The following is a 27,704-nucleotide window of genomic DNA, read 5'->3' on the forward strand; positions in this document are numbered from 1 at the left end:
TTTTATTAGCAGATCATCTTCATTCCCCAAACACAAGGAAATGCCTGGTGTTGGGAAACAGCGCAGTGTTCTTTTTCAGTATCATTATACTTGAGACATCAACACTTCAAGAAATCCCTGGAAAAATTGTTCTTTTTAACGCATTTTGTCACAATAACAAACTTTCTATTATCTATCTATAAAATAAATTTCTTAAAGGCCACAAGCCACAGATCATCTTCATTCCCCAAACACAAGGAAATGCCTGGTGTTGGGAAACAGCGCAGTGTTCTTTTTCAGTATCATTATACTTGAGACATCAACACTTCAAGAAATCCCTGGAAAAATTGTTCTTTTTAACGCATTTTGTCACAATAACAAACTTTCTATTATCTATCTATAAAATAAATTTCTTAAAGGCCACAAGCCAAGGTCATTCAACAAGCAAAGAAAAAACACTCTCCCACTTCAAGCCACTGTCATTGAAAACCATGAAAACCATTCCTAAGTGCTGAATCACAGGAAGAATTTTACAGTCTTTAATGGCCAACATGGAGTGACATTAACATGTGTGACCCAGCATGACCACTGACATGTCACTATAAGTTTAGGAATGGCAGTAATTTCACAGACTGCTTGAAAATTCAGCTTATAAGAGAAAAATTGCTTTCTGTCTCACAGGTCTAACAGCCACTGAACTGCAGCTCTGTGGCTAGTGGAGATACTTCCTTGGCTAAAATAATTTTTTCAAAACCCAATTAGCATATAACATTCGTTTAAATGAAGAGAAACTTACAGGCAAGACATTAAGAACGACCAGGATGACCATGTAAGCACCTACATGCCACAAAACTACAGCTGGTGGTCAAAGACCATGATCTTTATCTTTCATATACTCTCACTGCTTTTTTTCTAGACTCTATCTGAGCAGCATCAGTGTCCACATCAGCTGATTTGGTACGATGCTTAATTTGTTTCTGAAAAAAATCAATCCAATGCATTACTGGTTGTAATGTTGTTATTCCTAACAATTTTGCCTTCAAGCTTTCTGCAGCTACCTCCTACTTCACAAGCTGCAGGCAACTGGATAGAGCCAAATAAAACACTTCTAAAACTTATATTGCCTGTTGAAAACAAAAGCCGTTTTAAACAAAAGGATGTCATTCATTACTTTTTAAATTACCACAGATGACCTGAGGTGAATCATCATCTGATGATGTGAGCAATGATCTGCTCTGTTTCTCAGTTGGGATTTCTGCTCTGGACCAGCCAATCTGACAGGATCTTGCACAGTCTGGCTAAAGAACAAGGACTGCAAAGGTTTCTTGTGCATCTTGAGTCAGGACTGCTGCCACACAAGACTCACTGCTGCACATTTAATAATTACAAAGCTCTTAAAATCATTGTGCTAAGTGAAGTGTTTTTGTGTTTAAAAATAACTAGTTATTTTTTTTTGGGTTTGGTTGGTTGCCTGCAACGGTGCTTATCTGGCAATGCATTAATGACCAGGCTCTGTCCTGCCTTCCCTTTACGGATAGTAAAACTGACACCTGTTGATGACAGAGACTTCCTTTTTTATCTTAAAGAAATTGTTCCACAGGAACTGTTTTCTCTTACGATACCCACGAGTCACTGCACAAGGGGACAGCATATCAACTCTTTAGGATGGCATAAGGGAGCTTTAAATTTGCTGTGTGGCTTACCCAGCAGTTTCCACTCTGCCTGAGGGGAACCAGGGACACATACCCAAAATACGTGCCTGCTTTTCCTCAAAGGATTTTTAAACAGACTCAATATAGAGCTTTCCATCCTTTTTAAAATCCTTGTTTTCATGTAGTAGATAGGTCCGATCTTCAGTCCTAGTCATTATGAAACAATTAATAAATACTTTCAAGGACAGGGGTGAAGCTGTATTAAGATACAGCGATCAAAACTGTTTTAGCTACTGAAGATGGCCCTAGAAAGGAAATACTGTAACAAGGAAGGACTTGTAACATAACTCCTAAATTTCCAACAACAGATGCAGAAACCAGCACAGAGGACAGTGACCTGGAAGCAGAAGCTATTTACTGGAACACTTTCATGTGTTTATGCTTCAGAAATGTTTTAGTATATTCAATACATCACCTTCTGCAAGGCAGTCACTCAAAGCAAGTTAAAAGTGTATTTCCAGGCAGCTTAAAATACTACTTTGTGCAAATGCAAAGCCTTTTGGCCCTCTCCCCCAGACCCACTTGTTTTTTAGCAAATAAAAGGGCTCCACATGTTGAAGGAGAGGGCTCTGTTTCAAGTTTTGCCGGAGGGGCACTGCACGCCCTACAGGGTTTGAAATATGATACTGATGCTAACTGAGCCAAAAGGTGTTTTAGACTTTCAAAAAAACCCGACTCTTGCTCACAGGGTGAGAACTGGCAGCTAATCACTTAAAAAATAACAACAGAGTGCTCCAGAATTCATTACTAGCATATTTGTATGCCATACTTCTCATTCTCTGTCTTGGCAGGTAAAACAATTATGAGGGGGATATCAGTTTTACTTTTCTGCCTTCTGTGTAAAAAAAATTGAATGGTACGAAAATTTGATACTAGTCCGACTTCAAATAAAAAGGTTATTGTCCATCATTTTTACAGTTTCTAAACTCCTAAGTCAATGTAATGCTAGATGAACTGTACAGCATACAAAATCTGGACACCAAAGCCTCTGTGTTTCTCCTGCATCCAGAACCAAAATGAGCAGCAACACTACAAACCTCCCTGCCAACCTAACATGCATTACTACTAGCTAAGGTGTTTCAGGTAGGAAGAAGCATCTCCAAATGATAATCTAACCTCCATGGCCCATTGACTGTGGTATTTCACACAAAACCATCAGCTGGGTTGCAGAAACCGAACTGCAAATGTAATCCTTGATGCAATCCAGTAATAACAACCCTTGGCACAAAATTTGAATTGAAGGTACCAGACACCTGAAAATCCTGCAACTCCAAGTCCCTTTCCTCTCTTTTTGAAATGGACAGCTGGTTATGCAACTGCTTAATAACCTTTGTCCCGCTGGGAGATTTTTAGTTTCAAGGGAGTAACACTAGCATTACGACAAACATTTTATCCCAGAGCTTCTTCCCAAAGAAGGGATCCTTCAACGCTCTCGGGCTACCTTGAGTGGTGAAATTGAAGAGTGCAGGTTTCTCTCGCCCATTTGGTAACTTGACGTTTGGGTCCCGTAGTTCATCGAAGAAAGAGTGCGCACAGGCCTCCAGGGGAGTCAGGCGGGCAGTGGGGGTGTACTCCAACAGACGGCTACATAGCGCGATCGCTTCTGGGGGAGTGCGGGGCCGGAAGACCTGCGAACAACAAGAAGACAAGCAAGGAGAAACGGGTTGTCTGGGTATGTTTCTTTTCCTTTGCTGACCAGAAGCAAGTCAGAGCAATTAAACCTCTCGCTGCCCAGCAAGCTGGAACAAACTTGGGGCTTGTGTTAATCAAAGTCCTGCAGTAAGTATGGGAAAATCCAGTTCCTGGGGTTGAGAAAGGGTTAATTGCAACTTCTTGCACTGGAGTGAAGGTGCAATGCCAGCAAGAGACTTCATGAGAGCGCACTCAGAAAAACAACTTGGAGAATGAAGGGGAAACTCATTCAAAAAATCATGATAAACACACACAGGTGCTACCAGCCATGCATATGGGGTGGAGTGAAGGTGGGGAGGAGGGTTCAAATGAGCAGGATTCACTGAAGATAAAAATTTCCTAAGGCCCTGCTGCGGTTTTGGGTTGGGGTTTTTCTGGCTAGTGAATGAAGTCTTACTAACATTGACTTTTTGCAGGCAGGCAGGTCAGATTGTTGCTATGGAGGCTGCTGTTCAACTTTGGAGAACAACAAGGAAAGCACGGGTGGGGTGCAGGAAATGTCTAGCTCCAATTTGCAAGTTACTCCTTCTGCGACCTTATTCTGGCAAGTCATTCCCATAAATTTACTGGGATAATTCCTGCACATTTGGTATTTGAAAGGACAGCTGAAAATTGCGTCAAGAGAACCAACTATTTTACTCTTAACAGATTATTTACCTTGAGTGATTACAAAACAGAGTTCTTCACTGCAGCTTTGTTATAAATGTCTAAGAATGGTTCTACCCACTGCTAATCACACTCCCATCCTCCTTTCTCATTACAACATAAGCAAAATAGGAGATAATCATGTGTGACCTGGATGGCCTCCTCAAGCATTTGTCTCTCAGTATGCTGCAGGTGATACACAGCCTGGGGAAAAGGCAGTGGGGTGGGCGCAAGTATTAAGTTCTGAGGCCAGCATTTTTGGTAAAAATTGAGGTAATCCAGAATGCCTTTGCACCAGTGCAGGTGAACTCAAGCCACACAGCACCAAGGAGCAAAAGGAAAAAAACCCCAAAAAACCAACCTAAAAAAATAAAAAAAAAAATCAGCGCATGACATGCTAGTTAATCGCAGATGAGGAACTTGCACGGGCACTCCTTTAGTAGGTTTTAAACCAGACATATATGCTCTCTTGAATGAGAATCAAACACAAATGCCAAATTCTGCAGGCACTGAAATTTTGATGCCCAGCTGGGTCAGCAGCACCTAGGATTGCTGCAGTGCATGCTGGACTAACTAACTTGTGTGGCAAGGAATCCTGACTTGGAAAGTCAAGGGGTCAGTACAGGAAGAGCTGACTTAATTCCTACTACCAGGCTTTTGAAAAACAAACTGAAAAAGTTTTCACACGAGGCCTATAATGACAAAAAGAAAGGCTTCAGCTTAACACTGCTGGCAGAGAACCTCTGCTGACCACCATGCCATCAGTGCATGGTCACGTGAAGGGGCAGCAGGAGCTGCTTTGCGCTCGCTGCCTGCGGAGCTCGGACTGCTGCCACAGTGCACAGTGGATGCAACTATCACTCCCAAGTCACAGCCTGACCACAATGAAATCTAAGACTGTCTAACACTTTTTTTTCCCCCCTTACCCTTTTTAAGTAGGACAAATAAGTATGTCTTGAGGTAAAACCCACAGAAGTGAAGCTGCTTTGTGTTTAACTTGAGGTAAAACTACCACCCACTATCACCTTTGCAGTGATATTTTAACAAGTGTGATTTATCACAGCTTGAAACTTAAGTACTTCACTCTTAGCTGTGTTTTTTCCCTCAGTACAGCTCACATATCAGCTACGATAGAGATTTGAAAAAGAAAGCCTTTTTTTTTCCTTAAGGTGAAGATGACAAGCCCTTATATTGAGCAAATTAGTAGGCAGACAGTCACAAATCTGACATCTGTAAAAGGAGCACTTGCTAGTCCACTCTCTGACTTCTTGTTTTCAAGTCCTTGAAACCCTAACATGTTTCCTAAACCCCGTTGAGAACTGCTTGGCCTGCCTTTGGATCTGGAATTAGTCACTTGGGGTAGGCAGTTCCCAAAGTCTGCCCTAACTGTTTCAAACCAGGAAGGGGAAAAAAATTTTAAATAAATACGTATGTACTAGAAGGCCTCACGTGGCCTTCCTCTGCAACTAACACATGAAACAAGTTGCAGGTCTGTGCCCATCTCATCTCTATCACCTTGTGTTACAACATTCACCTGGCTGCTGCCTCAAGGATGTGGTTTGAACTCAAATATTCCACTTCCAGCATTTCTCTCCCTTTTTTTTTTTTTAAGGCTAGGCCTAGTAATTTGAAAAAATGTTTAAGTACATACCCGTACTCCTGAGGTGAAATGTCCTGTTCCTGACGAGTCCTAAAGATGATAATGCAGTGAAATAATCCAAACAGGGGGAGTCAATCCAAAAGAGAATAGTCCAGCAAGGAAAAATATAGCCAATATTATAAGAAATCCATGGTGTGGGGGACATAGTAAATGTTTATACAATTAGAAACTTTAAACATCAGTCTCCATAGCAGCAAGTCCAACTTCACCACAGTGTATGCCAAAAAATCGATTGTGCAATGGTGAGGCATAGTATAGAAACATTTCTATATGAAATTTATGTTCCAATGCCAGTGCATTTACTAAAAAATAAAAAAACTTGAAATCAAAACTCTAACTTGAACTAAAAGGGTAATTGAAATTCCCATCATAAAGAATTTTCAGTCCTCGGTCCTGGATATAAATGTTCACAGAACCATGTGGCCAGATTAGTTTGTCTCCAAAGGCGCATCCCACTCGTAAATCTGTCTCAGACACACAATGTAAACTTTTGGGTGGTTTTGTTTGGTTCATTTTTCAAAAAAACCCAAATCCCTAGCAATTTATAATTTGTGCTGAAGACAAGGTAAAAATCCGAGATCCGTACTTTAAATTTGGATACTTTTAATTTGTGTGTGCTATGAGTACCTCAGGCCGCCGCGGATTATTCTCCATTTTGGATTGACTTCCCCCGCCACTGGATTTGGTTTGCTGGTGTTATCTCTTTAGGATTCTTCAGGAACTGGACGTACCACCTCAGGAGTGCGGGTATGGACTGAATTTCTCTCTAGTGTGGGTTTATTCCCCCTCATACCCGTCGCCCCCGTTACTTAAGAAATTTTTTTTCCCCCTCAATTTGTCCCCTCCCGCCTCCCTTTTGAATATCTCCCTAAGAAATAAAAGCAAAACCCTCTGCTGTCTTTTAGTTCTTCCCATTCAACACAGTTCCACCGGGAAAGCTGCCCAAATTCACCCACGGAGAACTACACGAGCGGCTGCCACCCACGGCGATGAGCACGCCAGCACTTCCATGCCACGGGGCAACGACGCCAAGGCCAATGCTCCGTGGTGGGAAGGGGAGGGAGGATGGACAGACAGTGAGACTTGTGAGCCATGAAGCCCCTTGCACGTACATCTCAGCAGGAGTTTAAAAGTCTCTGTAGTTCTCAGTGAGGGAATCAATTTAGTAAATAATCCGCGGATTATTTTTAGTCTGCGGACTAAAATTTAGTGCACGGACTAAAATCCGGCCCATCGGAGCAAAGTCTGTCTCTGTCTAAAGTACATCTGGGTGAAAGCAAAAGAAAAAAAAGGAAAAAAAAAGAAAGAATAAAGGAGAAAGGAAAACAAAATAGGAAAAAAGCTAAGTGCACAAAGTAAAGTGTTTGGGCGGACTAACATTTAGTATGCAGACTAAATACGGCCGGGCAAAAGGCACAGCAAGTCCACAAACAAAAGAAAAAAAAAACAACCAAAAAAACCAAAACAAAACTAAAACACTGACAGGAACTTTTAAAGCAATCAAATACTACCCCACCGGCGCAGCAATTCATTTTTCTAAAATGAAACAAGACCTTGTGTAAGGCTATTTGTCCACAGGAGGGACCGAAGGCTCAAGTTTTCATTTTAAAAAATGAACCTGTTTTGGAGATAAACAAATGCAAAAAAAAGGCTTTACATACAATATTCTTCAAGGAAAATTTGCACTTGCATAACTCAAAACCTCTTGTTTCTGCACAGCAAATGAATTTCAGGCTGAGACCCAGGTTGCTGGTTTTTTGTTTGTTTGGGGCTTTTTTTTTTTTTTGGATGAGTTACAAAAATCTCTGAATGATCATGTCAAATGGAAATGCTGACTCATCCAAAGCCACAGCTTTTGGTGCTTTTGTAGGTTTTTCCCTCCCCCTTTCAGATCCCAATAAATCTATACCTCACCAAAAAGCTGAGGGACCAGTGCAAGTTCTTTCTTTGTTCAGGCATGCTGGTGATGCTCAAACACCGACAGACTGTAAGAGCTAGTCAGCAAGGCCAGACACTCCTCTCTCCTTTTTAAGTTGCACTGCTATCAATGCGAGGGTTTTTTATGTTACTTCCCCTTATTTTTTTCTGGAACTACCACGTCCTTCAACATTTCAAAACTACTGCCAGGGTTTAAATGCCCCTGGTGCACTATGTGATTCTCATCCCCAAGTGATTTCAATTTAGATGAAGTCTTTGTGCGCTAGCAGAGTGGTCATATTTTATCCTAGTAATCTGAAAGAGTTCCTACCAGTGTAGTGGAGTTCATGTCCTTTCTGAATCATATATTTTTTTTGCACGCATGGAAAGACGAAAGAAAAAGGATGGAAAGCACAGAATTCTCCTATTTCACTTCACTCACATCAGCATTCAGCTCTCAAATAAAACCACATGGGGCAAGAGCTAAGTATTGTTTTAACAGAATGGTTGCTCTGACTTTCAATTCATTGACATTCTTCAAACAAACTTCCCATGCACAACACGGAGCGCCGTCATCTTGGTCTAATTAAGCCCCAAAGCCACAGCTGCACAATGTGACACCAAGGTGCTCTTCTAGCCAGTGTGTATCCGAAGACATGATTTCATGCCATCATCCGCTGTGCGTTCTGCATGCAGATTGTGAATACTGCCCTCATGCTGTGCTCCCTAAGAGAGCAGAGGCTTACGAAAATGACATCTGTTGCTAACGCATCAAGTTTGTGACACCATGGATAAAAATTTCCTCACTAGCTTTAGACCCATAGGCTTTGCCAAGAACCACCCACACCACCGATTCAAGGCTGAAAGTCTGTGCACATCTTCTTTCAGTTTGTAAGCACATTTTTTATGGCACATGAACATTAGGTAAGAGAGAAAGCTCCTCCCTTCAACCAAAAGCTTGTACTGTTTACAAGTGAAGTCATCAGATGTAGAACACAACCCTCAAACCAACTTTTTAAAAAATTCAGTCACACAGTGTGATTACTACAACCTTACAACATGGAGAGGTATTTCGATCATGCAAATTTAACACAATAAGGCGTATGATAAACATGACTCATTCACTTACACAAAAGGAGAGGGAAAAGACACACTCAAGATGGCAATGTATGCACTGAGCTCTACCTGACACAAAAACCCCCAAAGCTGCATCTGAAGCTCTGCCCCTGGGACTGGCTTGTCCCAGAAGCCTGAGAATTTCAGAATGGGATTTCTGAAATATGCCATTTGGCTATTTTGAAGTGCATAAAACTCAAATGACACAAACAAAGGTTTAAAAAAAAAGGTCCACAAAAGTGGTGCTTGTGTTAGAAATTATATAAAATATATAAAAGCCTCTCAACTTCCTTCTCTGATTAAATCCCCCTACATTTTTTCTAAAAACCAGCTCGGAAATAGTAAATGCCTTATTAGCCAAGAATCCCTGTCAGATGGCACTTAGATGGGGGAAAATGAAATAAAGACAGAAGGGTTAAGTGGCTTACAAATGAGCCAACACAGAACTGGGAACAGGACCAGGAACCTGTCTCTGAAGCTACTTCTTGTTGAGACCACACACTTGTTACTGGGCTCCTTCCATTGAGGACCTGGTAGAGACAGAGCGAGCTAGCGTTTATTACCCAGTGCATGTGCTCTGCTTCTACCAAGCTCTAAAGGAAAGCAACAAAGCTAAGCAGAACAAAACTGCTTTCTTTCTTCTCAGAGAACTCCAAAAAATACACCTCTTGGACTGCTCTCAGCCTCGATGGGACAGCTGCTATGAACAGCCTAGACAGATGTGTTGCAATGGGATGGCTAAACAGATGGTACATTGCAGAAGACACGTTCAACTTAGCATTTGAGTTCCAGAGTTGCACTAATGCAAATAATTTCTGAATGTTACATTAGTGCTCACTCCTTTATTGTTAAGCAGTACTTTCTTTACTGCATACAAATTGGGCAGAGGCAGGGTAAATTTACTACCTGGCAAACCTGGCTGCTTTTCTCATGCTCTAGATGGAGATAAGACATTTACACTGTCAAAAATTATTGCTACCACAAAAGGATCTGGCAAGCATGAACTTGCAAGAAAAACCTGGGTTTTTTTTCATCTAAGTTAGTCTCCAGCAGAGCTGTTTTCACTCTTTGCTCTCATTACACACCAAGTGAAAAACAGAACTGTACTCTTTACAAAGAGGTCAGGGCATGGTTTCTCAACAGGCACAAATCACCTCCAGATCATGTTGGAAAAGACAGTTCTGCCCTTCTGGTCATGCATGTCTACCCTGGTCCCTGGACTTGCAGTTTGGGCTGAGTGGTCAATCAGGTAAAGAAAAGAGATCCAAATCTTAAACATCTGTGTTATTCAAGAGTTTTTTGCTACTATGCAACACCATAAAACATAGCAGGAATATGCAGGTGGGAGGTAGAGAACTGACCCTGCTCCATGATGAACTTAATGCAAATTATGAAACTCCAGCTAAAGAAACATCTCCAGTGTACTTCTGTACCTCTACAAAAGATCAGACCCCAATCTCACGAAGAAGAGTTTGCATTTTTAGCTTTTTTATCGAATTTACTGTTTGGTATTCTTCCTTGAATCGACAGTACAAGCAGTCACTTTGGAAACATTGCAAGCAAAACAATCTGCCTAAAAACTAGACAAGAACAAGGAGAGCAGGAGTAGGACAGGATGACGACATGAAAGGGATCCTGGAGGGTGGAAAAAAACATGCTCATGAGAGACCAGACTCTCTCTATACATCCCAGTCCCAGAGCGTGCAGAAGATAACAGGAGTATCTGCTACAAACAAGCACAAATATATGGTAAAACATGTACAAAGAACACACACACACACAAGAGGATACTGAGACTAAAACATCTGACAAGTATTTTATACTATTAGTAGAAATTATTCCATAATACAGGCAGAAATAGGGATCCTAAAGTCAATATCCAAAGCTACTCTATAATACAACCAAGTGTGGTCCTGCACAACTTCAGCTGCAGCCAGAAGTGGCCAATTACTTTGGAAAAGTGCCAGAAGGGATGAGCTAGAGTGTGAAGTTTCATCTTAGACACTGTTTTCCTCTGGTGCAATCATTTGGCTTGAAGACACAGACAGAAAATCACTCCGAACAGTATAAATAATGAAAATAAAAGAAAAAAGAAAAGGAAGTGCTTACAAAGTTGGGAGGGACTCAGCCCTAAACTCCTGCAACTTTATTGTGAAGGCAAAGTGCTGCAGGGAAAAGTCCTCATGTAGTGAGGAGCGCACAGCAGAAGAGCAGAGATGCTCGAAACCAATCTATACTTAACAGTTTTTCTCTCTACCACTGTTAGACAAATGACTCCTGTCTTGTTTTATCCCAACATTGACTTGAAAATTATTATTCAGACACCAGCTAGCTATAGATTTGGGGATTGTGAATGAAGCTGTTCTCTTGAGTACACTTGAATTTATCTCACCAAAAGTATATCTAAAAAATTGCCTGCATGTTTCAATCACCTGCAAGTGTCTTAAGAACAGGAGAAACAAAGGCCACCAAAGAACAGCACACTAGAGACACACTGTCCATTTCCAAGACCTGCCAGCAGTGGAAGCTGCTTCCACATCTATACAACAGAGACAAAGCAGAGCCTATGATCTGAGCAAAGAAAACAGCCTTTGCTGTTACAACCTGTTGTATTGTTCTGTCATAACAAATCATGGGCACACTTACAGTAAATATATGTATTTCACTATACTGCCAGTATACCTGCAAACATCTGGCAGTATCCATGGGTGGAAAAAAAAACCCCAAGCAAGTAATTTCCCTCTTGCAGAAGAGGCCTGAACTACATAATTATATTACACTTACTACAATCTTACTCAAACGAGATCCTTTACTAGCTGGATAAAAGGGGAAAGGTGGGCTGCCATAGATGAACATTTTACTTATTTCTGGAAATAGTCACAGCCCTGTCTTTGGTTTTTATCACCCCAAGGTAGCTTCTGAGTAATGCTAGGTCAAAGGCCAGCTGTAATAGGGCCATGGTAAGCAAAGCTTGTGATTAGACCTTCCATCAGCTGTCCCACTGTCCCTGCCCTGCTACAAAAGGGCTGAAAGCTCCAGAGAAAGCTAATCGCCAAAGCAGGATTTCAGTAGCCCTCTGATTTACAGTCTTACACTTGATCCCAGGTTTTCCCCATAGCTTTCTAGCCAAACAGTTATATGGTATAGACAAAGCTTAGTCAGAAGAAGAGAAACAAGTATAAAGACTAGCAGCGGCAATCAGACTGCACTTTCAAGGAGAAAGAAGGCTCAGGGAGTTGAGGTGGCTAAAAGACACAAAAGCAAGTTCTGACGCAGTAAAAACAATAGCAACAAAACCTCCAAGAAAAGGTAGTAACTTATTTGATGATCTGATACCACTGGAAAAAATGGACAGGTTTACTGACTCAAGATATACCTGAAGACATGATTGTGTGTCTAAAAGCCTTTTTTTCTGACTGTTACCAGTCAGTCAAAAGACATTTGCACCCCTGCAAAACGTTGCTTCTCCTGTAACATGATGCTACTTAGTTCACAGACCAAGGCAGGCAAGCAGTAGCATGTACCTCCATGAATACAAAATGTTCTATACAAAATCAAAATAAAGGGAGGTTTGGATGAAATGAACAGCTACATTACTAAATTCAACACAAGTGATATTCTGAAGAAGACCCATCCATCAAAGAACCAAAATGTCCCAGATACCTCCTTTTGAGGCTGGGGGTCTAGGGGTGGGGTGCCAGAAGAAGAAGAGGGAAGTCCTGTTTTGAAAGAACAGTTTGAAAGATTCCTGGAAAAATCAGATTCTCTGTTTTTTTTGCTAACCAGGGACACACTGAACTCCCATCATCATCTGCCTCATGCATGTAAACTGGTATAAAACCACATACATGCTTGGCCAACATGGAACTCTACTGGAGGCAAGAGGGTCTCTATGTTTTATAACAAGAGATTACAGCTCTTAAATTACAAAAGTACTTCAATCTTCACAAAAATACTTCAATCTCAAATTGTCAACAGATTGCAAAACCAGTCTGAGAACTGTTAGTACCGCAAACTCCTATTATTGCTGCAGCATTGAAAAATATTTTAAAACGTTAGCTTGACTTTTCTCAATCTATGAAGAAAGACCCTTCTTAATTTGAGATCTGTTTCTTCATACTACTACATCACATGGAATATCAATACTGTATTTGAATGATACCGATCCATTTGTACTGAAAAGTCAAAGATATGTCTATGAAGGTAGACTCCAAATTTCCATAGAACTTGTGCTCAAAATTCCAATTTCAGCCTGAAACTGAATGAATCTGAGTAACAATATTCTGTCATGGACTTATCTGTATTCAGTCTTCAACAATTTCTCCACCTCTTTAAAAAAACTCTGAACATATTTCTGCTACATGACCAGCCACCATTCTTCTTCATCTATCAGGTAACACCAAATGTAGGAGATTACACCATCACAGCAACAGCAAGTAGGAAAGTAACATATCCATGCCTGCCAGAAATACCTAAGAGAGCAGATCAGAACCAGATACACCCAACAGAAGTCAGCAATGCAGAATTTCAGATGCAACCTATAAATACTACAGCTTCCAAAGAAAATTATTGATTTCCATCTACACACACTTTTATAGACCAAGAAAGTTCCCTGAAAACAAGAGCGAACCACAGACCTTACTTTTGTACAGATTATTGGCCTGAAAACATGCACTGGGCATCTCCACTGCATGAAATTAACTGCAAGTTGGACCTACAAACCCTTCAGGCTTAAACAAACATCCATGTTGTATTAAACACCACAAAACAAAAAGGTGAATGCTTTTGAATCAAAGAGCTTATAGCAGGAAGTGACTATATTCTCAGTAATTCTCTCTCAAACATGCTGAAAACTCGCTGCCTGGGAGCTCTTCCACACAAAAACCATCTTTAACTTCCGCCTGCTGAGTCCTGTGGTCATAACTACTCCACAAAAACAACAACCTTCTATCTATTGTAATCTTCAGTAATTCTTTAGCTTAGATGGCAAGGATTTGTGTTTTTGAAACTTGAACTTACAGTTCAAGACCTGTTGGTAACTACCTGTACACTTTAGTTACATACATAGTTATAACAAAAAACCAAAAAATACAAAACAAACAACATTTGCACTTTCACTTCTTCAGTCATTCCTTTTCTTTCCAAGCCAGAGGTCTGAAGAAGTTTTTCTCACGTGCTTTTCGACTCTAAGACACAGAAGCTCCAAGAGAATTGCATATACCCACCGATATGTCATTGGATGTTATACCAATACAGCTGGGTAAGGAAGACCAATTCTACATAATATTACTACTTAAATCTATCACAGCTCAACATGCCCAAAATGTTGAAAGAAAGGATCTTTATAAATAATACACCGAGAAGATAAGCATCATTATCGACACCATGCTGGATAATCTGTTTTGTTAATTTAGCATTTGTACAATAAGTACAGAACTCATAAATGAAGTCTCACATAACCCAATTGCAATAAACTGGTTTAAATACAATTCTACACTCAGATGACATCAGAAGGAGTTGTCTGCAGAATGACTTGAGAATGAGAAGCTATACTGCAAGCACAGCTCTCCAAAATTAATTGTGCCCTAGTGGAGAATGCAGGTTTGATCTTCAGGCAAGCTTTCAGTTCTTTGCAATTGACGTATTTTCACTTGTAGTCCTTTACAACAACTGAAGAACCATTCTCAGGTGTTTCATGAAGCTTCCATTTGCCAAAAGATCTCTGTTGTGGTCTAACAGACCACCAAGTGCACAGAGATGATTCTTAAGACTATTCAGGCATAAGATGAGTTGCATAGCTAGCTCAGATGCTTAACTCCATTTCCTGCAGTACATCTCTGCACTTCTACTCCATGGCATATTAATTTAAACCCCCCTAACCCAAACAGCTTCAATGCAGCAGTTCAGATGCAGCCCTAATATTCAGTGCTGCAAGGTTTTTGGACTTACCCTTGTGACTTTCACCATGATGCAATCAAAACTGGAGAGACTACTCCCAGAGACTTCATCTGCCCTAATTCTTTTCCTTGTTAACAAAAGGTATTAAAAAGCCTTGCTGGATCTACTGACCTCCCATACTATTATACATCACTTAACCAACCCACAAAGCAGCTCTGATATGGAAATGCAGAGTTAGGTCAGTGGGGAAAAGGATAACTCAAGTGGTATATAACTCACTGGAAAATCGAACACAAAAATAGTGATATGTAGTACCTGCCCTGGCATGTACCTATGAGGTACACGGCCTGCTATCGATAGCTCTAGTTAGTTTATTCAAAGTTTCTACCACCACAGAGCATTTCGTCCAACCTGGACATGTGCTCAGCTAGGAATGCAACCCTTCCACACACAGACACTACTTCCTTAGCAGAAGGAAACCTGAGTGTTGAGATACAATGAAAATACACTGTGACTATATCAGACATTTCTCATGCAGCAAAAAGAAGAAGTTAACTACCCAAGCTTGAATAGTTTAACACTCAATACTTAACTTCTTCCATACCCAAGAGGCTAACTAAATGATTGTTATTCTGTCCCAAGTCAGATACTCATCATTCCCTGATAAGTGGAAGACCAATTAATTGTGTAGCAGTGTATTTGTTTCAATGCTAGCAGTTTCCTCTTTGATCACTGACATTATAATACTGCCTGCATGGATGGCAATGCTGTCTCCCCGTGAAAGCTACATGACAAGAAACCTTAAGAAGTAACTCCAAGCAAAACAGAATATTATCTATGAGAGAAGCAGTTAAGAAAGCAACTGTTAGCCCTCACCACACTGTGCAAGAGCATTACAAAAGTGTCACACATCACTGGAACACTTTCCCACTTGTATGTGACTTTTGTGCGTATCAATTTAGAGCATGACAGGATGTAGATATATTGCAATCTGCTACAAATACACACACCATTGTTCAAAACAAAACAAAAAACAACTCTCCTACAGGCAACCTCAAAAACTCCAGAACAACAGATATTACAGTGCACTGCTTCAATACCTTCTTCTCCTTAGCTGTATCAGAAGCTAACAGGTCCCCAGCTTAGTTAAAGGCACCCAGTTTAGACTGAAAGCCACCAAATCACTGAACTTCTTGAATTTTTACATTCAGCCCACGTCTTTATTATTCAGATCATATAGACTCACCTTAGTCCATGGATGTGCCTTAATCTGAGGAAATTTGAATTCAGTATAGTTTGGATTCATTTCTCTAATTTGCTCCCTTGTAGGCGTTCCCAGAACCTAGACAGGAGAGAGGAAAAAACACAAATGGTTTAGATATGCTTCATATTAGTATGGCAATGAGGACTGAAGTATAACCTATCAAACACTGAGGCAACTGAAGTCAAGCTGTGGAACTAGTAAGTTAATACAGTCTTGAGAGAGAAACAACAAAACTTTTGCTCCCGGGAGGAGGTCCCTTTTGCTTCTGATCCACCTCCCTTGCTCAGGCCAGATCAGATGAAGCAGGTTGCCCCAAGACTGTGTTCAGCTAGCGTTTTCTTGCATTCAATTAAGTTTCATGTGTTTTACCACTGAGAAGAGCCTGGTGGTTTCAAATTCATTCCCTCTCACAAGGTCTTTTATACACACACTGATGAGACCCCCCTGAGCCTTTTCTGCTTCAGGCTGAGCAGTGCCAGCTCTCGCAATCTCTCCTCATATGACAGATGTTCCAGCCCCTTAATCATCTTTGTGGCCCTTGCTCCAACTTCAGTAGCCTCTTGCTAGGAATTCTGTTCATGCTCCAAGCCCAGGGCCAAAAATTAAATTCTCTTCTACAGTTAACTCACAAAATCCAACCATCTTTCTCATACTTTGTGATATTTCAGTGGGGAAGAGTTGACTTTAATCAGATTGCTATAAAACAGTACTACTAAACACACCCAGGGATTGCAGTTTACTGCATAGGGCTGATGAAGGATCAGTAACACAGACTGCATTTTACAAGTCATGAACAACAACCCTCTGACAGGCTTAAAAGATCAGACAGTTACCGCTGAGCGGAGCCAGACAGGTTCCCTACTCCTCACCCCCTGAACTGTGTAGGTTTGGGTGGTGATTCCCCACCTCAGTCTTAGTTTAAATCTAACCTGGAAGCCTCTAAAGGGCACACCACTCCTGGTTCCCTTTCACCAAGTTGTATTCCTCAGTCCTAGAACGTGCACAATGCTATTTCTAGATGCAAATTACTAGCTGTATGAGAAATAACAAACAATGGCATCTCTCTTTGTAGGGGTGGATAGATTTTGAAGGGATTTCAGAAATCCCTCGAGGGAATAAGCCGGATGATATGGAAATAGTGCATTCTGTTCAGTTAGCCCTAAGTGTGACAGAGCCTTCTACCTATATAAGTCTTCTACCTATATATAAAAGCTGCCAAGTATGTTCAAGAAATCCTGTTGTTTTCTGCTTGCACCCAGTTGCTGGGCATCTTTCTGCTCTGCAGAGAGAAGAGGAGATGGCAGAAGGCAGGAGTTGCTCAGCTGTGCTGAGCTCAGGTCCCTCTTCCTATAGGAAACCAGCAGCCACGCAAATCTGACCGCGTGACAAATCTCTCACCATACAGATTAGCATAATGTTATCACCTCATCTCATCATGCTCCACTGACACCATCAGGTAACAAATGATCTACAACATGATGTTAGAGTTCTACCTTACTGCTTAATGCAGAAATACTTGGTTACAAATTCTGCCATCTGTGTACATTTTCATTCTATTAGAAGAGTGGAAATTACAAAAATGCACTCTTCTTTTTGGGGGGAAAATGGTAAAAAGAACCAAGAAATTGCTGTTTGAGTAATTTGTGCAACAGAGAAACTATCATCAGGTAGTATGAAAGGAACTTAATATCTCTGCTATTGAAAATACGAGCAGCAGGACACAAACTAAAATCCTACCCACAAAGCAACCTTTTAAACAAAGAGCAACAGCAGAGGAAATAAACCCTGCACCTTGTTCAGACAGCTGATTCTTGGATAAGAAATTTGACAGCTTGTACAAAAACAAACCATCATGTTTTGTACGTCCCACTGCTCCCCAGGGTTTAAACCCCAACCACTCTAAAAGCCAAGGTTTATTCCCAGAACTAACAGAATATTTTTTTTCTGTGTGTGTCTGAAAAAGCTGGTTTTGCACAGGTGATAAAAAAAGAGGGTGTTTGCAAGATTCCATACATTTTGCTCAACTTTCAAAGGAAAAAAGACCTGACAGGAAAACGTGCCCTTTCCCTGCTGGTTTTCTGTCTGGCACCTACCAGAGCATCAGCCACCCAGCTGCCAGCCCTGCCAGGATGCTGGTGCTCTCAAAGCTTTGATGACCATCACTCTCAAAGCTTTCTAGTTCTAAAAGAGAAGGGGATTTCATCTGCAAGTATTTCTTTAATCCCAATTCAGGATAAAAGCATTTTTTAAAACCTTGGAAGATTTTAGTACTTGAATTAGCTTCCTGAAAAATCATGGGCAAATTCTGTTGCCCTCTCACCATTTCCAAAAGCTAAATTTTCAGGCCTCCCCAGTACAGACAGGACTCTTTAAAAAGCATGTTTACCTTCTTTACCCTTCTTCTCAAAAAATTCCTTTAATAGCTTTCCTAAGAAGAGGCAAAGAGTAGATTTATTTTTAATATAGCCAAAATTCATCAAACTGTCTCAGTTGCCAAGGCTGCTCAGAACAGAAGCCTACACAGTGCAAGTATATTTAAAGACTGCCTATAGCATCAGAGAGAATTCAGATTAGATAGGCAAGGGCAATTTCATGGAAGAATCCATGGGCAATCTCTATTCATACACTTCACTTAAAAACACAGCTGTAACTCCAGATGATGGGAGAGAGCAACTCCTAAGCTCAAGCATAAATAACAACACTTAAGGATGCACAAATGCTTAGAAAAGAAGGTACTGAAGAAGGATCACACTAGCTGAAGGAAGGGATCACCTGGCCTTTCAGTTACATAGCAGCCTCTGACACATGAAATAACTGTACAAAAGGAAAAGTGACTTATATTCGCTACTCAGTGTATTTACTTTGTTCCCTCTAGAATGTAAAACCAGATTGAGCTTCCAACTTGTACCAAAAGCAGATTAAGGGGAAAACCCACACACAAGCTCAAAAACCAAGCAAAAAATGAAATGGAAAGCAGATAGAAGAACAGAATTAAAGACTGTGTCAAATTCAAATCGCAATCCAGAAGAGTGAGATCAACCAGTATTTGACATATCTCAAGGAGGTCCTGCAGTAGATTTATCCTCAGCCCCCAACACAACAACAGTTTGCTACATGATTTTGAAATTGTACCTCACTGATTCACACCAAGTTTTCAGTGTGTTAGGAATACCTTCACGGTACCTCGGTGAGTAACAGCAACCATTTAAGCTGTTACAAAAATTAAGTAAACCTCTTCTTTTAAAAAGTCATACATGTGACTGCACTGTTTGAAATGGAAAGAAGAAGCAGAAATTATTTCACACATTTTTGGCAGAATTACTCCGTGAAACAGCTGCTCTTGCTATACCAACTCTGAAAATACTACGGAGCAGATGTTCCTTGGAGAAAGTTTTCACAAAATCATAGAATGGCTGAGGTTGTAAAGGACATCTGGAGGTCATCTGCTCCAACTGCCCTGCACAAGCAGCACTGGTTAGAGCTGGTTGCCCAAGGCCATGTCTAGATGAGTTCTGAGTACCTCCAAGCAAGGAGACTCCATAACCTCTCTGGGTAACATGTTCCAGTGTTTGACCACCCTCACAGTAAAAACTATTTGATTGTTTGGGATCAGATTGATAATTTGTGACCATTCTTCTTGTCCTGCCATGGGATGGCAGAAAGAGGCTGCCTCTCTCTTTCTTGCACCTTCCCTTCATATATTTCTGTCCACTGGTAAGATCTGCCATGATCTTGCAAACGTCAGAGAGCTTTTAAGAAAAACAGGGTCCCATACTGAATTATTCAGGTCAGTGCAGAGTAACAGACTATTTCACTTTTTTAAAACAGGGTCCAATACTGAATTATTCAGGTCAATGCAGAGTAACAGACTATTTCACTTTTTGGGAAGACTTATAGAAAGTAATATTGTCAAGGAAAAAGTTTGATTTTTTTATTTGGTACTTTCAAAAACCCAAGAGAAGCAAATTAAGTAGGAGACTTATAGAAAGTAATATTGACAAGGAAAAAGTTCGATTTTTTTATTTGGTACTTAAAAAAACCCAAGAGAAGCAAATTAAGTAGTGTAATAATAAAAATGGAATCAACTGTAACTGGAATGAAGATCAAACTTTCAAATTAATGAGGCAGAGGGAGTCTACAAGGCACCTCCCTGCGAGTGAAGACAACAGGTCAACTAGTCTTGCTTTTCATTTCCAATTGTCATCATCATCTCTTAAATACAGTAACATCATCTACCAAGATTAACTAAAAAATACACTTGCTGAGAAGACAGACACTGCTCTGGTTCTCCTAGGACAAAAACTGAACACAACTGGCTTCACAATATTTTCTGTCAAGATTTTCTTTTGACATTAATCTGTAATTAATGAAGCTCCCCAAAGAATTTTTGTTCCATGATCAAAGTATGTGAAGGTAGGCCAGTGGTATGTGTCTCCTGCAATTAAAGAAAAGCTACAGGCTTACAACTCTGTCACCCTCACCGAACAAGGAGGATCTGCAATTAAAGAAAAGCTACAGGCTCACAGCTCTGTCACCCTCACCGAACAAGGAGGAGAGAGATTTATGAACTTGATATAAGCCCCATGCTTGATTACAGATAGCACACAGATCTTCATTTTATGTTCTTGCAATCAAATTTTCATAGGACAAAAAGGTAGATGATACTCAGCTCCAAAAGACACCTCAGTTAGACCCCAGTACCAGGCCAGCAGCTGTCCACACCTGGCTTCAACATGCAAAACTGCACTGAGTCATTTATGACCAAACCCACGTTGTTGCAACACCACAGGAAAAGGAAACCGCAAGGGTTTCAACTAATCCCAGTGGAATAAAGGCCCCATACAACAACCACTGTTACTGCTAAACCTTTGCCAAAATGTAGCAATCAGAGGTGCAGGGACACCAAGGGTTCAGAAGCTCTGGCTGGCAATGACTGAACTAGAGAGGGGAAGGTGGTGGCTATTTAAATCAGAAACCTCTAGAAAGCCACGGCTGCAGTGGTACAGTGATCTTCCCTGGGAAAAATGTGCAACTTTATGAAGAAATGTGTCCTAAAAGTCTGGTGTTTGTGGCTTACCAGATGGCATATTTAATAGTCCTGCAAACATGACTGCACCTCTTAAGAAAGTTGCAAGAGGTGTGTCAGATAGTTATTTAAAAAACTCACTGTAGAGGCATCTCAAGCAGTAAACATGGGTCAGCCTGGAATAATACTTCAAGAGGTCTGTGGTAGAATGTAAAATGAACTCATCCATTTTATATACACTTTCTTTCAAAAACACTCTTGTCAAACAGTGAAAGCCAACTAAATGTAGAGATTTCTTCTATTCATAAACACGAGAGGAGCTATACATCAGGAATAGGAAGAAACCCATTGTCACCACTGACATGAATATAATTGCTCATCAACTTTTTTACACTGCCTTCCTGCAAGCACTGGAAGTGATGAATTACATGAGGCACAAGAACAGCCAAGTGGTGATGTGAGGGGACATCAGGGAAAAAAAACGCCAGGAGACTTGCCTTAGGGCAGAGGACAGAACACCCATGTAAAAGCCCCTGCTGGATGCAGACAGGCTGTCAGCACAGGACCACATCCAATAAAACGAAACACACTCTCCTACTGCTTGTTCTCCCAGAAGAGATGGCTCCTCTCTCCCCATTAACTACTGCAACTGGATTTACTTTATTTCAAAAACTGAGCCCAAAATAGTACCTTGACATTTGAGTATGAGCCATATATTATAATTGCAGTCTATACTTAGCATTATGCTCAGTAAAACCTGTCAAGAGCCCAAAAAGTTACACATGAAGAGGATTCCTGATACTATTGAGCTTGTTTTCTCATACACTTTTCCCCCCTTGCTCTCCCTTACCCATAGAACTATGGGAAGAATATTTTATTATTTCCTCCTAAATTACCATGAAATGCCAGTTTTGCTGCAAAGAATAATCACACAGTGCAGCAGGAACCAAAAAACCCAAACCAAACAAACATCCCTCCCCCACCCTCATCCCCAGCTCCTTTTCTGCACTTTTCACAAGTTAGTTGATTCATATCTCATACTCTAAATAGCAGCATATGGAAAAAATATTTCCTATAAAGAAAACACAAAGCAGATTGGCAGATCCCCATGTCCCAGGGCTGCTCAGACAATTATAGCTTCTTCATTCTTCTGACAGAAATCTTTCTTTTTTTTTGGCTTTTGAGTGGAGTAGGTGGAAGGTACTAAACAGAAACTTTCAGAAGATAATTATCTTAGAAACAAACCCATTTCACTTCTGAGATTCACTTTAAGCAAGGGGAATAAAGAGCAACCATTCTGTGCAAGAACTGTACTTGAAGATGTTTTAGTCTGGAGGGCAATATCCTGGCCAGTTTTACCTTGATGGTTCTGGGGTGCTGTAGAGCCTGGGTGGGTGGGAGGGCCCAGGAGTATCCTCAAACTCCCAAGCTTTCACAGGGAGCATGGCAGTCCTGCAGACACCACTGCTGCACTGCAAGCTGGAGATTTATGAAGAAGTTTGCCATGATGGCATCTCAAAAAAACCCAAACCAAACCAAACCAAACCAACAAACCAATCTCTCCCCCACAAAAAAGAACCCAAAAACCCCACGAAATAAATTAAGGCAAACTGTGAAGCCTGATGTGGCAAATGCAACCTCCATGGGCTGCTGGGAGAATCCACCAGGTACAGAACTGTATGACTGCTCTGGGGGGTAGTGTTTACTTGTGCATAATTTCTTTACGCAACCGCTGATGAAATCCACACTGCCGCTGTGCCTGCTGCAGAAACTGAGCACATTTCTCAAGGACATGCCACCCGAAAGCCAGCAGGGGCATGAATTTTAATGAGTATATTGGGTTACCCACTTGAGATATTCCCCACCAATAGACAACCTAACACTAGGAATAGCAAGCAAGAGCTAAAAATAAGGAAGAAGAGTCACCATTTAAGATCAAAATTTGAAAAAAAACCCACACCACATGACTTCTTGAATACTTGCACTATTACAGGAGAGAAGAATGTACTTGGGTTAAATGATTTCTTCAGATGGAGCTCCAAGACAGCATTTCCACATACCAAATATTATTTTGTTAGGGGTAAGTGGTCAAAGAGCTCTCTCCCCCAGCCAGACTGAGAACACCTGGAAAGACCATATTTAAAGAAGTAGGAACGAGAGGAAGATGCTTAAAAGAAAGAGACATGAGCATGATGCTGTGGTTCTAGAGGGGCACAGTTTTTCAGTGCAGTTTGCAAACATGCAATAGGCCTGGAGAAACTCCAGGTGCAACTGGATGGAAAAGATCTTGCAAGACTGCTTGAAATGAAACTACATGAAGACTGATGAAAGTGGACCAAAATCTGACAAAAGCCAAAACTGCTTCTGATGCAACAAGGGACTGAGGATGCTGGGCACACAGACTGCAGGAAGGACAGACTGTGCCAAGTGACATAGCACAGAAATTCTGTTTTCATGAACACAGCCACTGTGGGGATGCCATCAAGAACTGCATGAGAAAGCAGGACACTGGCACAGGTTTCCAGGGAGGCTATGGGTGCCTTAACCCTGGCAGTGTTCAAGATCAGGTTGGATGGGGCCTTGAGCAACCTGGTATAGTGGGAGGTGTCCCTGCCCAGGGCAGTGGGGGTTGGGACTAGATGATATCTAAGATCCATTCCAACCCCTTAACATCCTATGATACTATGATTAGTTTAATGTGATGGCATTCTAAAGTCATTATCCAGTCTAATCCAAAAACCTTCATACCCAGGTGTAGCATCCACTTGCTGTGTTGTGAAATGAACTCTGAATAATCAAAGCTGAGTAAGCAACTAAAGAGACAACTGAAAAATTTATCTGGGCTCAAAAATGCCACAAGGGTGACTGTGACTCAGTCATCTTGAATCAATATGAACCAGCAGTAAAGTTTCTAAGCTGACCTCTCGCAGTGGAATCAAGTAAATTCAAGGGATGAAAGTCAGCTGCACTTCCAAATGTGTCGATGAATTTTTTTTTTACAATGGCCCTTTCTGGGAGTTAAAAAGACTTCAGTTCCCCTGCCCCTAAGTTTCAGGCACACAGTTCCAATGAAGCTATCTGAAAAGCATGACTCCAAGATAATCAAACAGGGGCTCACAGGTCCCAGACTGCAACCTTCTACCAAGTTCACTGCTGCTCTACAACTGGCAGATCCCACAGCTCTGCCTCTCCCACAACCAGCTAGCATTCAAGTAAGTCTGTGTTACAATGAGAGCTTTAAATACTAGCATTCTATGGCAGCAAATGGAAGAGGTGGACACCATCTGTCAAATTTTTTTTAATGAACCCTACTCCAAAGGAAATCTTATGCATCCTAACATTTTACATATTGTGCCCAAGATTTAACATTTCTGGTAACTCTTATGCTGCAGAACTGCATATGTCTTCAACTGTATTGAGGCTGCAAAACCCAAACTCACACTCGTTGCTTCTTTTATGGCAACCTTTCATATCTAAGTTGAATTTAAGCCTCATTCTGGAAGTGCAGAAGCACAGAATGTTTCATGTCTTCTTCGCAGATTTCAAAACCAAATATGCTCAATTTGATTACTGGTCATTTTTAAGGGATACACAGTAGCTTGGACGGATCCCTGCTGACAGCTGGCAGACTTGAAAATTGAGGACCTCACTTTCTAGCTTTTCCTCTTTTTCAAAAGGTGAGGAAAAAATACTTGAAATTTGAGGTAAACATGCTGTTCTCCCTCTACTCTCACTATGAGAAATACTTGTGAGTATGGCAGTACAAGGGAAGTACCTCGCTGCCCAGTTCATGCACGTTCCTAGGCAATTTCTTACAGCTGCTGATTTTGAATGCAATATTCTCAGTTATAACTCTCTCTGAATTCTCACCTTCACCTTCTGCTAGGGCTTTTCTGAACAGTTTATACAAAACTTCACAACAGAAGATTTGGTAGATAAGGGCACTGAAAAACATCCGACTTCTGGAGTTTGCACTCAGCTCTCTCCCAGCATTGCCTTCAGAATATATGCTGCTTCACTAACACACTGGCAGAAAAACATGTATGGCACTCACCCATTTGGGTTCATATTTTTCATTATACTTCCTAAAAAATCCAGGAAACACACCTTTTTGTGATTACTGCTGTAAGATTAACAGCATTTCTTCTCTCAGACTCCCCTAAAACATACTGTCCCAGTACTGTACCTTTTCAATTGGAGAGACCAGGTTTACTGTTATCCCTACATTTGTTTCACTTCACTCTGTAGTGTCTACAGAGATAACAAAGATGACAAAATCCCCACCCAACTCAGGTGTCGTTACATATCCCCCTGACTACATTTAAAGAAATGATTAAAAAGTTTGTTTCTGCAGGGGTAAAAATCATAATCTCAACCTATAATTTACTGAAGTATCTTTTACACTGGATACTCCTTCAGCTGTCTTGAAAAACACAATTAGTTTGCCAGACTTGTATATTGTCAGTACTATGAGTTAGTCAATAAAACTTACCACCACAGATGGTACATAGGCTATCAGCAATTTTATTGAAGTACTCCTCTGTTTCAATACAACTGAAGTGTACACAAAGAATCAGTACAACAGTTTCATATGTGCTATGAAATTATTAGCTCACAGATGTTTTCTTCAGTAGCAGTAGAACTGCAAACAACCAGCTGATGCTAACAGCTTCTAGCAAACTTCCAACTAAACCATAAATCTCTGCCTGGCAAAGCATATCGATGATAAGAGAACATCTATCTCCTGATTATTTTACATTGTGAAAATCAAAGCAATGACAGGGCAGAGCACTGATTTCTGATCGAGCCAGGGACAGTCACCATGATATAAACAGTTTCTATTTACAAAAAAATGATGAGATGCGGTTTCTCAGGATTGCAGACATTAATCAAGAAACAAACCAGGACTTTTCAAAAATGTCAGAAGGCAAACACCACATACTATTGCACAAACTCCTGAGGAACTTGGGTCACCTGAAGTGTTCATAGGGACCACTTCACATCTCACAAAAGCAGTGTAGACAAAGAGCACTGCTCCAAGACACTCCCCAAAAGGAAAAAACCCATCACGTGGGCCATCATCAGCTTTACTTCAGATAGCAACTATAGTTTTTCACCTGTGTTTCCTATGTAAACTGGCCCAACATGGATAAACTGAGTCTGAAATACACTGGGCAGAAAGGCAGTGAGAAGAAATGAAGAAAGTAACAGGAGAAGGGGGTGCAAGACAGGGAGCCTTCAGAGGAAAGGTATTGACTGAAGGATTTCCAGCGGGACAGACAGAAACCCACTGTAACAAGAGCTAGGTTTACATGGTCAAAACCTGAAGGTGATGTGGTGAGAGCCTTGAAAGGTGAGAGCACACCCCACTGAGCCTCACCAACCCATGGCCTCCACGGAGGAGAATGACCACACAGTGTTGCTTGGTGTCAGACACTCTGTTAGGACAGGGACAAAGACACCAGCCACTCTTCCAGTGAGTAACAGACACAAACAGGAAAGAAAGTTCTATTCTTTCACTCACACATTTTGGTTCTGAGGAGTTTTTCACATGCATGCCACACAAATATATACATCAAGGTAGCAGTGAAGTGGCAAATTCAAGGAGGAAATTCTCTTAATACAGTCCCCTTGTGATGAAATCAATAAAGCTGAAAAGCATGTGCACACATCCTCTGTGATAACGCTATCTTGTTATGTGCATAGTATAGACTATAAAAAACACAAATTTTTTTATATATAAAAATATACTGCTCTTACGCATTTTTTATATATAAAAATATACTGCTCTCCCTATAAATCTTGTTTCTTGCATCAAAGAAGTTGAAGCAAGCAGGCTAGATGAGGGTGCAGGAAGTCAGATACCCTTCATCAAAGAAGTTGAAGCAGGCAGGGTAGATGAGGGTGCAGGAAGTCAGATACCAGTCTTTTAATCTATGAACTATATTCTTCCATACCTCTGAGAGCCACAGAATATTCACAGCTTTCCAAATAAAATCGATCAAGATGTGCTTGGACGTAAGTGATACATAAATGTTAGGTATTCTGAAGCATTACGTCTTTCACCTTGAAAAACAAGACTCTTCAGGTGGAAAGTACTTTTGCCCTGCCTTTCCTGACTCTCTATCTGCAAAAACAAGTGCCTTTTCTCACCTTTCACCTCAAAGAGCTAGAAGGAAGGAAGGGAGAGAAGGCAACTACCTATGTGAAGAATCTGGCACAAGGAATTTAGTAACACTATTTTCAAAGCCAAGTACTAATTGTGTGCAACAAAGGAAAAAGAGCCAGATTCTTAAAGAATGAAAATCATACATGAATAAGTACTGGCTCAGTATGTAAGCACTTTTTCCAAGTACAATGGAAGTGCAATCCTTTAAGAGGGAGAAAGACCTTAGATATTTAAAAGATTATACATCATTACGTATGACTGCAAGAGGAGCAAATATAGATCATAGGGTTCTCAAAAAAGTATGAGAAGTGTTTACAAACACCACTTACATGCAAAACCTGTATAATGGTGACAGAATATATAGATACATGTTCACAAGTGTGTAACAATGCATGTTTTCATGCTGACTCCCAAGGAATAATGCAGTCAAAACAACACTTAAAATTCCATACCTTGATTATTTCCACCAACTGATCCACACCACTGTCACCTGGAAAGATCGGTTGTCCTAGTAACAGTTCAGCCAATACACAGCCTGCTGACCACACATCTAAAAAGGGAAAAGTGGAGGACAGGAAAGGTATCAGTAAGAGATACATATTGGGATATATATATATATATATATA

At 40.8% G+C, this 27,704-nt stretch overlaps 1 protein-coding gene across 1 annotated transcript in view; it reads right to left on the minus strand.

The window, feature by feature from the left end:
- LOC103801526 (glycogen synthase kinase-3 beta) overlaps positions 1-27,704 on the minus strand; it is a gene marked incomplete at its 5' end in the record, with an annotated part of 91,837 nt that overhangs the window by 10,714 nt on the left and 53,419 nt on the right. The window contains 3 exons of the mRNA XM_009073942.1: positions 3,133-3,319; positions 15,866-15,961; positions 27,531-27,628. Of these exons, the coding sequence (XP_009072190.1) occupies positions 3,133-3,319; positions 15,866-15,961; positions 27,531-27,628 (381 nt within the window). The remainder of the gene's footprint in view (positions 1-3,132; positions 3,320-15,865; positions 15,962-27,530; positions 27,629-27,704) is intronic.

This window comes from Acanthisitta chloris, unplaced genomic scaffold, assembly GCF_000695815.1.
Source record: "Acanthisitta chloris isolate BGI_N310 unplaced genomic scaffold, ASM69581v1 scaffold10904, whole genome shotgun sequence".
Classification (NCBI taxonomy): domain Eukaryota; kingdom Metazoa; phylum Chordata; class Aves; order Passeriformes; family Acanthisittidae; genus Acanthisitta; species Acanthisitta chloris.